The sequence below is a fragment of the Dendrobium catenatum genome, unplaced genomic scaffold, assembly GCF_001605985.2.
Source record: "Dendrobium catenatum unplaced genomic scaffold, ASM160598v2 fragScaff_scaffold_880, whole genome shotgun sequence".
Taxonomy (NCBI): Eukaryota; Viridiplantae; Streptophyta; class Magnoliopsida; order Asparagales; family Orchidaceae; genus Dendrobium; species Dendrobium catenatum.
In genome coordinates, this window is record NW_021319342.1 from 346,122 (window position 1) to 362,245 (window position 16,124).

Here is a 16,124-nt window from a genome sequence, read left to right on the forward strand (position 1 = left end):
GGTTTAGAGTAAGAGCACGTGGCGACATGTTATTGGCGACCGAACGTAGCTCTACGTCCGGTCAGAGGACGTAATAATTTGATGTTTTTGTCATGTCTCATAGATGCCAACCTAATAACTAGGTTTAAGTTGTTCCATGTCTAAAGTTATTTTGAAAATGATCAGCGGCGTTGCCCAGATGACCTCCAATTGTAAAACGGACTTCGTCTTTCCATTTGGAACGCCGTCAATACCCAAAAATGATCATCTATTTGCTCAATTAAATTCGTCTGTTGAAATCAGCACGTATCCCGAAGCAACTGCATGCAAAATGAAAAAATTGATGCACGGCATTTGTCCAAACGACTTTCAATCACAAAACGAATTGTGTCATTGCGATCGGAATGTCGATAATATCCAAAATCAGCTATAATTTTGTCCAATAAAAATTAAGCGTGCGAATTAACGATAATATTGTCTATTTGACTGCTAATGATGACAATATTTCACATTTTGACAAATTTGATGAGAATATTATGAGAAATTATAGAGGAAAATATTCACATGCCAAAACGCAATAAATAAATATTTGATGCATTACAATAGTTTAAGCAGTCCAAATAATAACAATAAGAAAACAACTTACATAAGATAGGCAGAAGAACTAATCAATTGGAGAAAGAGAAACCTGGAGTGCTGCGATGCCATTGTTGGAACATACCAATTATCACTGAATAATAATATGAGTATTTTAACACTGTCGAACTGTGATTTGCTTCCAAGTAACTGAAATGGCAGTGCCTTCACTTGCTCAAGACCATAGTCCTGGCTCTAAGATTCAGAAAAATTCCCCTGAAACAAGAAAGATTTAAGAGCTACGTTAACTTAACTGAGGCTTTGTTTGGGAAGGCTTTCTTAGTGTTTCTTAAAGCAACTTTTTAGTATTAAAAGTTTAATTTTTTATACTAAAAAGTTATTCAAACAGCAGAAAAAAAAGCCGTCCAAAACGAAGCCTAAATCATTGGGATTAAGAAAGTACCAGCAGCATGCAACACAGCTATGGAATATAACACGGAGCTGAAGCGGCATGTACTGATGATTTATCCAACCTACTGCAGGCCAAAACTGAATACAGTACATACGAAGTGTTCAGTTTTAAAATAACTCAATATAATCATCATTGGGAAGATAGAGAAGTAGCATACCATCCATGATGTCAGCTGCACTGAGGGATAATCTTTCTTAATTTTGTTTTTAACTTGAGGCCAGGGTCTTCCTGCAGTGCATGAGATATGGTATCAAGGTCAAAGCAAAATGAACACATTGTGAAGTTTGCACTAGTGGGTCTCATATAGCACTCAGTAGAAATTAGGGGTATCAATATTTGACACGACCCAAAATAAAAAGTTGCCAACATATTTGTTGTCACAATCATGACACTCATTGTTTAGATTTGCTTAAAAACTAAAAATAAGCCAAACTAATCTTCTCTATAATTTTAGGGCAAAGTTTCAATCTAATCATTTTCCTAGTCTTTTTAACCTTAAGAATATAGTTTGGGTTGGTAATTAATTTCAACGCTAATATTGAAATTGTGAATATTGGTTTTAGCTAAGATTTTCAGTGCTTTTTACATCAATATCAAAGATGATTTAACATAAAGATGCCTTTAAAAAGGTGTTTTTAGTCCCAGAGATCACGTAAAAATATGGTGACTAGGGAAGTGTCACTTTGTCATCACTTATTCCTAAAACTATTTTCCAACCTAAACCCATGAATCAGTATGTAACAAAAGGCAGAGAGCATTAGGGACCATTGAGACCTTCCTTGTGAATCCTCAAAACTCAAGTCATAAGGTGCTCATAACTGTCATTTTGAAAATAATTTGATAGTCAGATTAATTTCTAATAAATTTCTTTAAAATACATAGCAAGAATATTAGTTTCTCCATTATTAGATGTATAATAACTTTCTTCTAGACCAAAAGATTTAATGCTTACTCATACATGCCTATGTAAGTAACTCCTAGCAGGCTCCCATTAAGTAACTTGATCAAGAGGGACACGTGGTTAAAGTGTCACTCACCTGAAAGGAATGTGACCCCGTAGAGTAGTTGGCACTAGCCCGTGGTCAAACGGTTACTCTCCCCAGTAGCTATCGTAGCATGTAGGCTCATCCTTCAAGAATATATTAATAAGTAGTCATTCTCAACAAGCTCCTCCAAAGGACTCGCCCAAACATGTTCAAGACCTAAGGATCACTCGCCCCAACAAAACCCGCTCACCCACAGCTGTTGTCCGCGACTAAGGCAATTCGCCTACCTCAAACATCTCCACTCAAGCTATAAGAAGTGCAAACCTCTGAAACCTATGACTACAACTTTGCTAGTTGGACTCATCCCTGACTTGTCATCGTCAAGAGAGACTCACCCTTCACTCCCGAGTACTTGACAGACATTGCTATGAGCTTGCCGCTTGTTCCTAAGGACTCGCCAGCATAGACTTACCCTACGATCCAGGTCCTAAAAACTCACCCAAGGTACTCGCTTTATATTATAATATTATATTAATAATGATAATATATATATATATATAATATTATATAATATGTATATATAATATTATATAATATGTTAATATATATTATAATATATAATATTACATATAAATTATATCATAGAGGAGGAGAACCCGATCGGGCATGAGTTGAAGACTAGAGGGCCAGGCTCAGGCAAGGGTCGCGAGAGCCTAGAGTACGCCATGCTTGCGGACTAGCTGGGCCGTTGTATGTTTTTTTTTTTTTTTTTCCGATGAAAAAGAATCCGTTGATTTAATTTCTGACGAATTTTCCAACACGTATTTATCGACGGATCATTTTTTGCCAGTAACATTTTTCCGACGCATGATTTACCGTTGAACAAATTTTCCGTCAAAAAACTGCCGGAAATGCTAATTTCCGACATATTTGGCTAATTTCTGGCGGATTTTGGCCACCGGTAATGCTCGATTTTCCTGTAGTGTTCTTTGTGTATTGTTGCTTTTTTAGTAGTGCCCCTATTCTTTTTCATTATGCCGCTGGGTTTTTCTTGGTCATCCAGGTGTGAACTTATAAACCTCAAAAGATTTCAAAAGGTCCAAGTACGGCTTTTTTCCTCTAATTGTAAAAGATGCAGGTTTACCTGGAATTTGAAATTAATATTTGACCGGTAAGCTCTTCTAATTTGACCATAGTAATTTCAGGCCCGATTTCCCAAACAAAAAGAGATGCAAAACAAAGGTCATCAAGTCAAAACATATGATATTCTACATTTATTATTAAAGACTTGAAAAAGCAAAAAATTAACTGTAAAACAAATGGATTGGCATATCAAAAGGCATCAGATTTTATTCTTCTAATCCAGTTTACATACTTGAACAAGCGACAATGAGTTAAAATGATTATTTGCATCTGGGAAAGATATGGAGTTAGAAACAAAAATGCAGAAAGTTGACTCAATAGAAAATATATTTCTTATAAAGAAATTTTAGGATAACACCACAAAAGCACATCATTCAAAAAATGAATTGATTTAATCAAGATAACTTTTCAAACTTTGTCTCTGTGTTTCGGTAACAGTTTTAGAAGGAGCTGGTGTTTTCAATCTTAGTAGTAGTAGCTTTCTATGGAGGAGATTGATGTTAATATTTGAGAGAAACCAAGCAAATAAAACACCTACATGTCAACGCCATGTTTTGCATACTGAAAATTTGTGTGCAAGCATTTCAGTACTAACATATCTTAGGCAACTATCATGTAGGGTGTGTAAATGCATAGGCCCAAAAAACATACCCTCAACAATCAAACCGTAGTATAGTAAGAAGAGGAAATTGTTCCAAGGTGAGGATGTCACCTGTTCCAGCAAAACCTGCAAAAAAACAGAACAAAAATTTGTATCTGTCGGGCGAATAATTCATTTTGAAACCAAGTTAGCCAGAATTAGATCGCCATCATCTCAACTAGCATTAATCCAATTATTTAGGTTCAGTTTTATAAATAGCCATTATGCAGCCCTTCATACTAAACATTGTAATAGGTGTTCTTCTATTGTTCAAAAAAAAATTGCACAATTTTTATTCGGGTTACGTTTGTTATAACCTTCTTTCCTCCTAATCATTCAACACTAATTTTATCTACCCATCTTAGAGATGCATTTTCTACCTTTATTTGTACATATCCAAACCACCTAAAATTATTATGCAATGCCTCATCTTCAATAAATGCTACTCTAACCATCTCATTAATATAATCATTCATGGCTCTAATGTTCCTAGTTTTACACACATCTATCTTAATATTCTCATTTCTGTCATGCTCAATTTGGCTATTAATAACTTTTGCCATGCCCAATATTTGGACCCATACGGCATAGCTGGCTAAATCACATATTTATGATCTTTTCTTTTGTGGCACAATCTTAAATAAAAAATTTAACTGTATAAGTAATACCCACATCTACCTCTCCACTATTCTATAAAAAAGATCCAGGATGCTATAATTTCATAGAACCTCAAATCTATAGGAAAAACAATATATTGTTGTACAGAAAATTCCCTTAATGCTCTTCATGGCACACCTAGTTTGTGTTTGTACAATTGCTGGACATACCTTATATTAGGGGACTATCACTTCTCCTACAGAAGGATAAGCTCGCTTAATATTTTTATCATGTTGATATCAGTAAATCATATCTTGTTATTTCTACGACCTTTACAAAAGCCATCCTTAAAGATACAAAATAAAAATTTAAAAAAAAAAAATCCTTAAAGATAAAACTCAAGATCGCAACCATACCTTTTTTGCAACCGTTTTGTTATCTTTCTTCCCCTTGAATAATTTATCCAAAAGCTTGTGCAGGAAATGCCCAAAAGGTCCACCATATGCAAATCCAAATATCTAGATTTCTTAATATTAGCAATATATAACTTCATCATTCAAATAATCTCTAATACTCTGCAAGTAATAATTCACAATATTTTTAAACAGCATTGAAAGAAACACCAAAAAATTCGATCCACATAATAATTTTCTTAATGAAATAAATTTTGGAAAAAAAAAAAGAACAGGAAAATATAGCAGAACAAGTTTTTAAAAAATGAGATTAATACTCTAAAAATTCAGGTCCCCTCAAACCGTAAAACTAATGGCCGACCAAGATTCTAGTGCAATTTTGATTGACCACAGGCTTAGGCCGGTCAAGGCAGAATGGGTGTGAAGAGCACCACTCAAAATATAATAAAGTCCTAATAATACGGCAAAACGATTAGGCAAACTACTGCAACCACAGTTAAAGATAACCCTTATACACATACAAGCATATATATACACACACACACACTACATAAATGCTGAACCAAAAACAATGCTTGCCAATTACAACTTTGATTGGTTTATGACATCCTTCATGACAATTATCTAATGAGAAATGATAAGTATGGCAATTAAAAAAGCCTAAATGATCTGCAGAATGCATTTGGAAAAACAATTGGGCATTTAACCAAACAAATTTTTAAAGGATATTAAAATATTTTCGTATAAAAAACCAACTTCTTATTAAGAAATTAAGAAAATGAGTATGGTTTCCCCCATCATGTGCAACCAAAAATCACCTATCAAAGGGAAGGAGAAATCTTCCTTGACCGACGATTATCCTCATGACCTAGCCCACCTCCCACACCAACACACCAATGGGTCAGAGCTGACCCACGTTCAAGTCCGTCCAACTAATCAACATGGGACTAGTTAAAGGCTGACACACTGACCAGCCTTTAATTTGAAGGATGATTTAGGGCAACGTTTAATATGCATGTTACAAATAAAGGGGGAAGTCATCAGTCAAATGAAAGACTTCTCCCCTCCCTCATTTTCATATTAACCGCTCCCCCATTTCCCCAACACTTATCATAACCATTCTACGCTCTCTCAATCTCATCCAACTTTCTCATTTAGCTCTCTTCTTCCACTTGTTTAAGTGTTATTGATTGTGTTTCTTATTTTTAAAATCCGGAACTCTTTATCAGACATATCTAGTTAGTATCTAATTGTTGAATCCATAACTATCCATCACACCCAATTGTGATGCAGCACCAAAAAAGGTCAATGAAAATATCACAAACTAAGGCCCATCGTTAGAATTTGAGCAGTCATCATGCAAAACTCTATGCAAACCCGTGAACGTCCCATAATACTGTTAAAATCATAGGAGAATGATTTAAAAGCTTAATTTAAAGCCCTTTGATGGATAGGTGGGTAATACAAGTCAAAAAGACAGAGATTCTGGTTACAAAATAATGAAAAGATTAAAAGGCTTCAAGAGTTTATAGTCAACCTGGTCACCCAAGTTCAAAACCTAAATGTTAGGATATAAACTCATCCATTAGCACCAAATCCTATAGACACTGAAATAATAGAAGACTTCATGAAAAATCCTAGGGAGCCAATTCATCACAGAAGACAACCATATAGGAACAACCGTAGGAATGACCACCCTAGAAATCAAGAGACCTTATTTGAACCAATCAAGAAAGTTAAGATAGATGCTCCTACTTATGATGGAGTCTATGACCCCAACAGGTTCTTAGATTGGCACATAAATGGATGAATTCTTTGATTAGTACTAAATAGATGGTTGCCAAATAACTATCCTTGCTAAAATGAAACTCATAGGTCATGCAAAAATTTATTGGACCAATGTCTTCATTAAGTAAGAAAGATTAGGAGTGAAGATAGAAGAAATGCTACAGACTTATTACTATTCTAGAAGCTAATGACAAGAAGCTACATGAATAGTTGATTACCCTAGGCAAGACAATATACAAGTGACAGAATATATAAACATATTTAAGGATTTAGTAGCTAGGACTAATGGCACGGATCGGGAATGGAATTTAGCCAATAAGTTTGCCATTGGTCTTAAGAGTGAGATACGATATGAGGTTGAGTATCAAGTCCCTTAGACCACTAAGGATGCTTTTCATTATGCTTTTCTCTTAGAAAAGCATAAGAAGGTAGCATCTTCATCTAGATCTAAAGGGTCAAATCCATCCTTTCAATCATCATCTTATTATGTCAAAAATTTTACTGCTAAGTCTGAACCTACATATTCTACTGCCCAACCAAATAAGAGTTTCACCAAAAAAATCTTCTAAGCCTAGAGAGATTGTTTACTTCAAGTGTCACAAAAAGACACATATGCAAAATCAGTGCAAAGCTAAAATTATATTATGAGATGATAATAAGAAAGAGGTAAAAAAGGGGGAGTTGATGATGAGGTACAATAAAACCAATTATGAAACCCTTTATCTGATGAGGATATAGGTCAACATGTAGAAATTGACCTCAACATCAAAGATGTCTGACAACATATAGTACTGAAGATTGGATAATGAGAAGTATTTTCTCCATCATTATTGAATGTAAGAATAAAATATCCAAATTAGTTCTTGATAGGGGCAGCGTCATGAATGCAGTATCCACACACTTTCAAGAGCTAACCTTAAAACACAACCCCATCCAAAGCCATACACAGCGAACTGATTGAATGACACTTCATTACTCATCATATCAAAATATTTAGTATCCATTAAGATAGGTAGCTATGTGGACAATATATGGTGCGATGTACTTCAAATAAAAGTAGCCTATGTACTTTTAGGAAGACCATGATTATTTAAAAGAGATGTCATATATTTTAGGAGAGAGAACACTTATTTATTTCTATTCAATGATAAAGTTTTAAGCTCTATCCATTTAACCTGACTATAATAGTAAGGAAAACTCCACACATTATTTTAGGCACCATCCTAAAAACCTACATTAGACATAAAAGATTATATATGATGCAATTAGGGGCCAAATTCAACAAATTCAAAATACTATGCTTAATATGAGTATGACTTGGCTGTAATCTTTTATGAAAATAATATATGATTGCAATTCAATTAAGCCAACTCTTCTTGCTAGCATCCTCATACATGCATTTTTTCATTCTGCATTTATATTTGTAAAAGATTTTCAAAGCCTTCATGTTAATGTAAAGAATCAATTAGAAATTACAAATATAAAATATATTGAATCTAGAAATAAATATAAAACTTTTAAAAGTTCATCTTTAGGAATCATGTGTTAATTCAAATTTGTCCTAAGAGATATCCTTCCACATTAGTTAGAAAGTTACAAGCTAAAGCATATGGGCCTTTCAAAATGATTAAGAAAACTGACACTAATGCATATGCTATTGATTTGCCTAAAGATATGTTTATCAACTCAGCTTTTAATATGAAAGATTTTATTTCACATAAAAGAGTTAACCAACCTAAAAATGCATAGGATACTTCTTTTGCAGGAACCCAAACTCATTCTTTGACGGAGTCAAACTGACATTCATTTTTTAAGGTGTACCACATCATCATATGCGAGGAGGACCGGCTTAAAGATTATAGATTCTTAGTGAGGTGGATAGACAAACCACTCACTGAGAGGACATTTGGCTCACTGGATAGATTTTGCAGAAGCTGGCACCAGATTTAGCAGTTGATTACTTGAACATTAACACTTTAAAGAAGAGCTTTTTGACATCCAAGGGAAATAATGTGGCACATGGAGGTGATCCTACCACTAGAGTTAGAGCAAGAGCACATGGATTTGGTTCTATCACTAGAACAAGGACAAGAGCACACGAAGCTCAAGTCATGAAGAAAATATAAGGATTTACATCATTATATATTTTTATGCATTTAGTATTATAATTTTATGTACTTTCATGTGTATGGTGTTTTTAATATTATATGGACTTGGAGAAATTGTATTTTGTTTTGCATGTGTTTGATATATTAAGCCTGAGTCATGATCAAGACAAAGGGGCCAGCCATGCTAGAGTATATGTGAGAATTGGGGGTGGTTGTAGGTGGTAATGTGGTCGAACCCTCCCTCCACTCCAATTCCTTTTTTTTTTTAATTTAAATAAAGGGAAGTGTTTCTTCAAGTGGTGTTGTTTGCATTATATGAACTTCAAGAGATTGTATTTTGATTCACTAGTGTTTAATGTATTAAGCTTAAGTCATAGTCAAGTAGGGGCCAAACCTGCTAGTGTGTATGTGAGAATTAGGGGTGGTTATAGATGGTTACTAGCCGGCCCCAGCAAGAGGTTGGCCCCTCCTCTACTCCAATTCCCTCTTTGTTTTGAATTTAAATGATGGGATGTATCTCTTCAAATAGTGTTAATTGTATAAAAACTTCCTTTTTATTGAAATGAAGTAGCTTTTGGTTGCTTACACGTTCTGGAAAAAAAATCCAAAAAAATTGGTGGCTTGGTGATCGGCCAGCTCAAGAGGATTGGGAGATCCTCTTAGAGCTCTGTATTGATGAGTAGGGTTTTAATTTTTCTATAATTTTTTTACAGCAATCTTCGATCATTATGTTCTACTGTTTGTACTCCATCTTGGAAAATTCAAATCATTTTCCCTCCCTCAAAATTCAAGTCAAATCCCTATTTTTAAGTGTTGGCCATATTTCTGGTTTTGTTGAACTAGTTCAACTCTAGGAAGCATTTGACCAATCAAAATCTAAAAAAAGTCAACCAAAATCTCAAAATCCTTAATATCTATCATATGCGTCAATAATCCTAAATTTATTTGAGGTTGTTTATCATGTTGATATCAGTAAATCATATCTTGTTATTTCTACGACCTTTACAAAAGCCATCCTTAAAGATACAAAATAAAAATTTAAAAAAAAAAAATCCTTAAAGATAAAACTCAAGATCGCAACCATACCTTTTTTGCAACCGTTTTGTTATCTTTCTTCCCCTTGAATAATTTATCCAAAAGCTTGTGCAGGAAATGCCCAAAAGGTCCACCATATGCAAATCCAAATATCTAGATTTCTTAATATTAGCAATATATAACTTCATCATTCAAATAATCTCTAATAATCTGCAAGTAATAATTCACAATATTTTTAAACAGCATTGAAAGAAACACCAAAAAATTCGATCCACATAATAATTTTCTTAATGAAATAAATTTTGGAAAGAAAAAAAAAAAAAGAGAATAGGGAAAATATAGCAGAACAAGCTTTTAAAAAATGAGATTAAAACTCCAAAAATTCAGGTCCCCTCAAACCGTAAAACTAATGACCGACCAAGATTCTAGTGCAATTTTGATTGACCACAGGTTTAGGCCGGTCAAAGCAGAATGGGTGTGAAGAGCACCACTCAAAATATAATAAAGTCCTAATAAAATTGATACGGAAAAACGATTAGGCAAACTACTGCAACCACAGTTAATGATAGCCCTTATATATATATATATATATATATGCATGCTGAACCAAAAACAATGCTTGCCAATTACAACTTTGATTGGTTTATGACATCCTTCATGACAATTATTTAATGAGAAATGATAAGTATGGCAATTCAAAAAGCCTAAATGATCTGCAGAATGCATTTGGAAAAAAAATTGGGCATTTAACCAAACAAATTTTTAAAGGATATTAAAATATTTTCATATAAAAAACCAACTTCTTATTAAGAAATTAAGAAAATGAGTATGGTTTCGCCCCATCATGTGCAACCAAAAATCACCTATCAAAAGGAAGGAGAAATCTTCCTTGACCGACGATTTATCCTCATGCCTAGCCCACCTCCCACACCAACACACCAATGGGTCAGAGCTGACCCAACGTTCAAGTCAGTCCAACTAATAAACATGGGACTAGTTAAAGGCTGACACACTGACCAGCCTTTAATTTGAAGGATGATTTAGGGCAACGTTTAATATGCATGTTACTAATAAAGGGGGAAGTCATCAGTCAAATGAAAGACTTCTCCCCTCCCTCATTTTCATATTAACCCCTCCTCCATTTCCCCAACACTTATCATAACCATTCTACGCTCTCTCAATCTCATCCAACTTTCTCATTTAGCTCTCTTCTTCCACTAGTTTAAGTGCTATTGATTGTGTTTCTTATTTTTAAAATCCGGAACTCTTTATCAGACATATCTAGTTAGTATCTAATTGTTGAATCCATAACTGTCCATCACACTCAATTGTGATGCAGCACCAAGAAAGGTCAATGACAATATCACAAACTAAGGTTCATCGTTAGAATTTGAGCAGTCATCATGCAAAACTCTATGCAAACCCATGAACGTCCCATAATACTGTTAAAATCATAGGAGAATGATTTAAAAGCTTAATTTAAAACCCTTTGATGAATAGGTGGGTAATACAAGTCAAAAAGACAAAGAGATTTTGGTTACAAAATAATGAAAAGATTAAAAGGCTTCAAGAGTTTATAGTCAACCTAGTCACCCAAGTTCAAAACCTAAATGTTAGGATATAAACTCTTCCATTAGCACCAAATCCTATAGACACTGAAATAATAGAAGACTTCATGAAAAATCCTAGGGAGCCAATTCATCACAGAAGACAACCATAAAGGAACAACCATAGGAATGACCACCCTAGAAATCAAGAGACCTTATTTGAACCAATCGAGAAAGTTAAGATAGATGCTCCTACATATGACGGAGTCTATGACCCCAACAGGTTCTTAGATTGACACATAAATGAATGAATCTTTGATTAGTACTAAATAGATGGTTATCAAAGAACTATCCTTGCTAAAATGAAACTCATAGGTCAAGCAAAAATTTATTGGACCATGTCTTCATTAAGGAAGAAAGATTAGGAAGACACCATCTTACGTGGGTAAAGATAGAAGAAATGCTACAGACTTATTACTGTTCTAGAAGCTAATGACAAGAAGCTACATGAATAGTTAATGACCCTAGGCAAGACAATATACAAGTGACAGAATATATAAACATATTTAAGGATTTAGTAGCTAGGACTAATGGCACGGATCGGGAATGGCATTTAGCCAATAAGTTTGCCATTGGTCTTAAGAGTGAGATACGATATGAGGTTGAGTATCAAGTCCCTTAGACCGCTAGGGATGCTTTTCATTATGCTTTTCTCTTAGAAAAGCATAAGAAGGTAGCATCTACATCTAGATCTAAAGGGTAAAATCCATCCTTTCAATCATCATCTTATTATGTCAAAAAATTTACTGCTAAGTCTGAACCTACATATTCTACTGCCCAACCAAATAAGAGTTTCACCAAAAAAATCTTCTAAGCCTAGAGAGATAGTTTACTTCAAGTGTCACAAAAACAGACATGCAAAATCAGTGCAAAGCTAAAATTACATTCTGAGATGATAATAAGAAAGAGGTAAAAAAGGGGGAGTTGATGATGAGGTACAAAAAATCTATTATGATACCCTTTATCTGATGAGAATATAGGTCAACATGTAGAAATTGACCTCAACATAAAAGATGTCTGACAACATATAGTACTGAAGATTGGATAATGAGAAGTATTTTCTCCATCATTATTGAATGTAAGAATAAAATATCCAAATTAGTTCTTGATGGGGGCAGTGCCATGAATGCAGTATCCCCAGTTTGGTTTTATCTAAATTAAGCTACATGAATACTTATTACTGTATTTGAGCTACCTGTCACTTGTATTTGCCCCAGCAAGAGGTTGGCCCCTCCTCTACTCCAATTCCCTCTTTGTTTTGAATTTAAATGATGGGATGTATCTCTTCAAATAGTGTTAATTGTATAAAAACTTCCTTTTATTGAAATGAAGTAGCTTTTGGTTGCTTACACGTTCTGGAAAAAAAAGAGTCCAAAAAAATTGGTGGCTTGGTGATCGGCCAGCTCAAGAGGATTGGGAGATCCTCTTAGAGCTCTGTATTGATGAGTAGGGTTTTAATTTTTTTACAGCAATCTTCGATCATTATGTTCTACTGTTTGTACTCCATCTTGGAAAAATTCAAATCGTTTTCCCTCCCTCAAAATTCAAGTCAAATCCCTATTTTAAGTGTTGGCCATATTTCTGGTTTTGTTGAACTAGTTCAACTCTAGGAAGCATTTGACCAATCAAGATCTAAAAAAAGTCGACCAAAATCTCCAAATCTTTAATATCTATCATATGCGTCAATAATCCTAAATTTATTTGAGGTTGTTATAGTCGAAATTCTAGAGAAAGTTCAGCCTTAGTCTAATTTCCTATTTGTTTTTCAATTATGTAACCTATTTTTAGTCAACAAAAAAATCACAAAAAATTTATTAAAACTCCATTAAAATATCTCAAGCCCTCCAGATATCATCTTGAGGAAGTCTTTGAAATATTCCAAGTAACGTTTTTGAATTCCATCTAATCCATAGAAAATCCCAACCAAATTCTCAAGTTTGGTCTGTTCTGGACATAACTGACCAACACTACTTCTAGAGCACATTAGACCTACCAAGTTATGTACATTTCTTATCAAAATATCCAGAATTAAAGTTGACTATAAATCAAGTACAAATTCACTATTTTTAGAGTTCTTGACAGTAAGAACCATTAGGTAGAAAATTGTGTTTTCAATGACATATTGCAAGGAAGTGTTAATCTACCATCCAAACTCTATAAACTTGACTCTCTACTTAAATTAAATCCATCAAATTAAGATTTACAATTCTAATTATCTTAAAAAAGTCTCTTATATACCAATTGATCACATTAGTGATTTAAATTCCACCACCAACCCTCATCAGCGTCCTATGAGCTTGGGGTGTAAATTCAAGTTGAGGGGTCAAGTTCAAGTTTGACCTGAAGTTGACCCAATATAAATCTATTTGACCCACACTCAACCCATCTATTACATGGAACAACATGTTTGACTAGAACTCTGCTCAATTTAAACAAACCTAACCTGAAACTGACCTATCTAACTCATTTATTATATGGATCATACATTTTTTTTTATCAACATGACTAAATTAACCTGAAAATAATCAATTTAACCTAATGATATATGTCTATTTCAACAATGTGTAACTAGCTTTTATTTCAAATGAAGTACATTAAAAATGAAAATCAAAAAGTATTTTTCTTAAAAGAAAATGTTCAATAAAGGTGGATGAGATATTTCAATAAACTTTTTAATGAAGGTTGTCATAATATGATTGGCTTTAGTGACTTTAGCACCGTAAATGAAAATAAAAATTTTTATTTTTATTGATATATTAGTAAAATCAAAATTGGAGAAGCTTTAAATATAATAAAGTGTGAAAAATAATAAGACATGATGATATTCCAATAGAAGTGTAAAAAGCTTAGGAGATCAAGGAATTTCTTGGCTTACCAAGCTTTTAATATTATTTTGAAGACTAAAAAGATGTCAAATGAGTTAAGGAGTGTGTTGGTTTCTATTTTTAAGAATAAAAGTGATGAGCAAGAGTGTGTGAACTATAAAAAAATTAAATTATGAAGGGGGTTGATGATGCTTTTTGTTGATGTATTAACCTTGGTATATGTTTTTTTCTTGATGATATTTTTTCTTGTTGATAATATTAGAGGGGGAGTCGATGAAAAACTTGAATTATGGAGGTCAACCTTAGAGTCTAAAGATTTTCGTTTTAGTAGATCTAAAATCGAATACATAGCGTATAATTTTAGTAGTAATAGATCTAATGGTAGGATTGTGACATTAGATCATCAAATAATTAAAAACAATGCATGTTTTAGATATCTCAAGTCTATTATTCAAAGCTATGGTGAAATAGATAGGAATTTTATTAGTAGAATTCAAGTTAAATAGTTGAAGTGGGGGAATGCATCGGGTTTGTTGTGTGATAAAAAAGTACACCTCAAACTTAAGGGAAAAGTTTATAAGATAGTGGTGAGACTGCAATACTTTATGGCGTATAATGCTAGCCATGAAAAAAGAAGCATTAAATTAAGTTAAGTGTTGCAAAGACAAAGATGCTCAGGTGAATAAATGAATTTATATTTAGAGATAGAATGTGAAATGAGTATATATGTGAAAAGATTAGAGTGGCTCCAGTGGCAGATAAGATTGGAGAGAGTCACCTTTGATCGCATAAAATGTCGGTCTTCCGACGACCTTGTTAAGAAAGTAGATGTATTATAATCGGCCTATGTTAAGAAAGTGTGTGGACATAAAAAGGCTTTCTTAGAAAGTATTAAAAAATAATCTTTTTTTCTTAGATGTAAATGAGAATCTGACTCTTCATATGACACAATGGAAAAAAAAGGATCCAAGTAGCCGACCCAGCATGGTTGGATAAAGGCTTTTTTTAGTTTTTTTTTCCAAAACACGAACTCAAATAGCAATCAGGTCGATTTCTAGTTCATTTTGGGTTATTCAAGTTAAGTCAAACCTAACCATAATAATAATTGAGTTTTAAAGTAATAGAGTCTTTAAAGTAATAGAGTCAAGGCGAACCCTATTTTTTAGTCAAATTTGAGGTTGTTGTGCCTTGTCATTTATTGACGCCCCTACTTATGAGTATATGCAAACCATGACAACATAGTTCCATATCATCTTCTCTTCTTCACAAATCTCATTCTTCATCAGTTGAAAGCTATCAAGCAAACTCCTTGCATTTCCTTGTCATATCCTCTCCTTGAATCCGCCTTCACGGAATCACAAAAAAAAAATCTACAGATGACCCCATACTCACTCAGCCAACTCTATATATAACTATGCTAGCCAATCAAACTAAAAAAACAATCTTCAAAGGTCTGGCTGGCTTACTACTTTCAATAGAAGCCTCCGAAGTTGAATCCTCTGAAGACCGGACAGTTTCTGCGCCACAGAATCGCTGATTCCAGCCAAAACGCCAGCGGTGATAGCCTGTAAGCCGGCAATACATAAAGAAACACTGCCATCAAAATATCAAATGATTCTTCATCGAGAAAAATAAAAAAGAACCTTAGTCCTAAGCGGATGAAGCTGGAGCTGAAGCATGTACTGCTCCCATCCCTTCTTTGCCACCGCAGCCATTATCACGAATACCTATTTCCTCCGTTAATTTTAGGGGATGAGAGGGAAGCGACGACCGCCGACCGGTAATTGAGAGCTACGAGCCCAATTCTGACGGGACTCGCCTCGTGCTCTCTCTGGAGTAAATCAGCTACCAGCCCAAGGCAGCTTTTGGTTATGGATTCTTTTTCTAACCTTCTTGAGGAGAGAGGCTTTAAAGGTATTTCTACTCAGGACTATTCTCTTTCTCATCTGCTTTAT

The 16,124-nt window shown here is 34.1% G+C and overlaps 1 protein-coding gene across 1 annotated transcript; it reads right to left on the bottom strand.

The window, feature by feature from the left end:
* Positions 1–441: 441 nt before the first annotated feature.
* On the bottom strand, positions 442–15,988 carry LOC110112793 (peroxisomal membrane protein PMP22). The gene is made up of 7 exons (XM_020845119.2): positions 15,813–15,988; positions 15,636–15,734; positions 9,789–9,890; positions 3,808–3,883; positions 1,185–1,255; positions 1,019–1,104; positions 442–831 (listed from the first exon to the last, which is right to left on the bottom strand). Exons 1-7 carry the CDS (start codon positions 15,882–15,884, stop codon positions 783–785), a joined length of 555 nt encoding a protein of 184 aa, XP_020700778.1. The 5' UTR covers positions 15,885–15,988; the 3' UTR covers positions 442–782.
* Between the last annotated feature and the right edge of the window lie 136 nt (positions 15,989–16,124).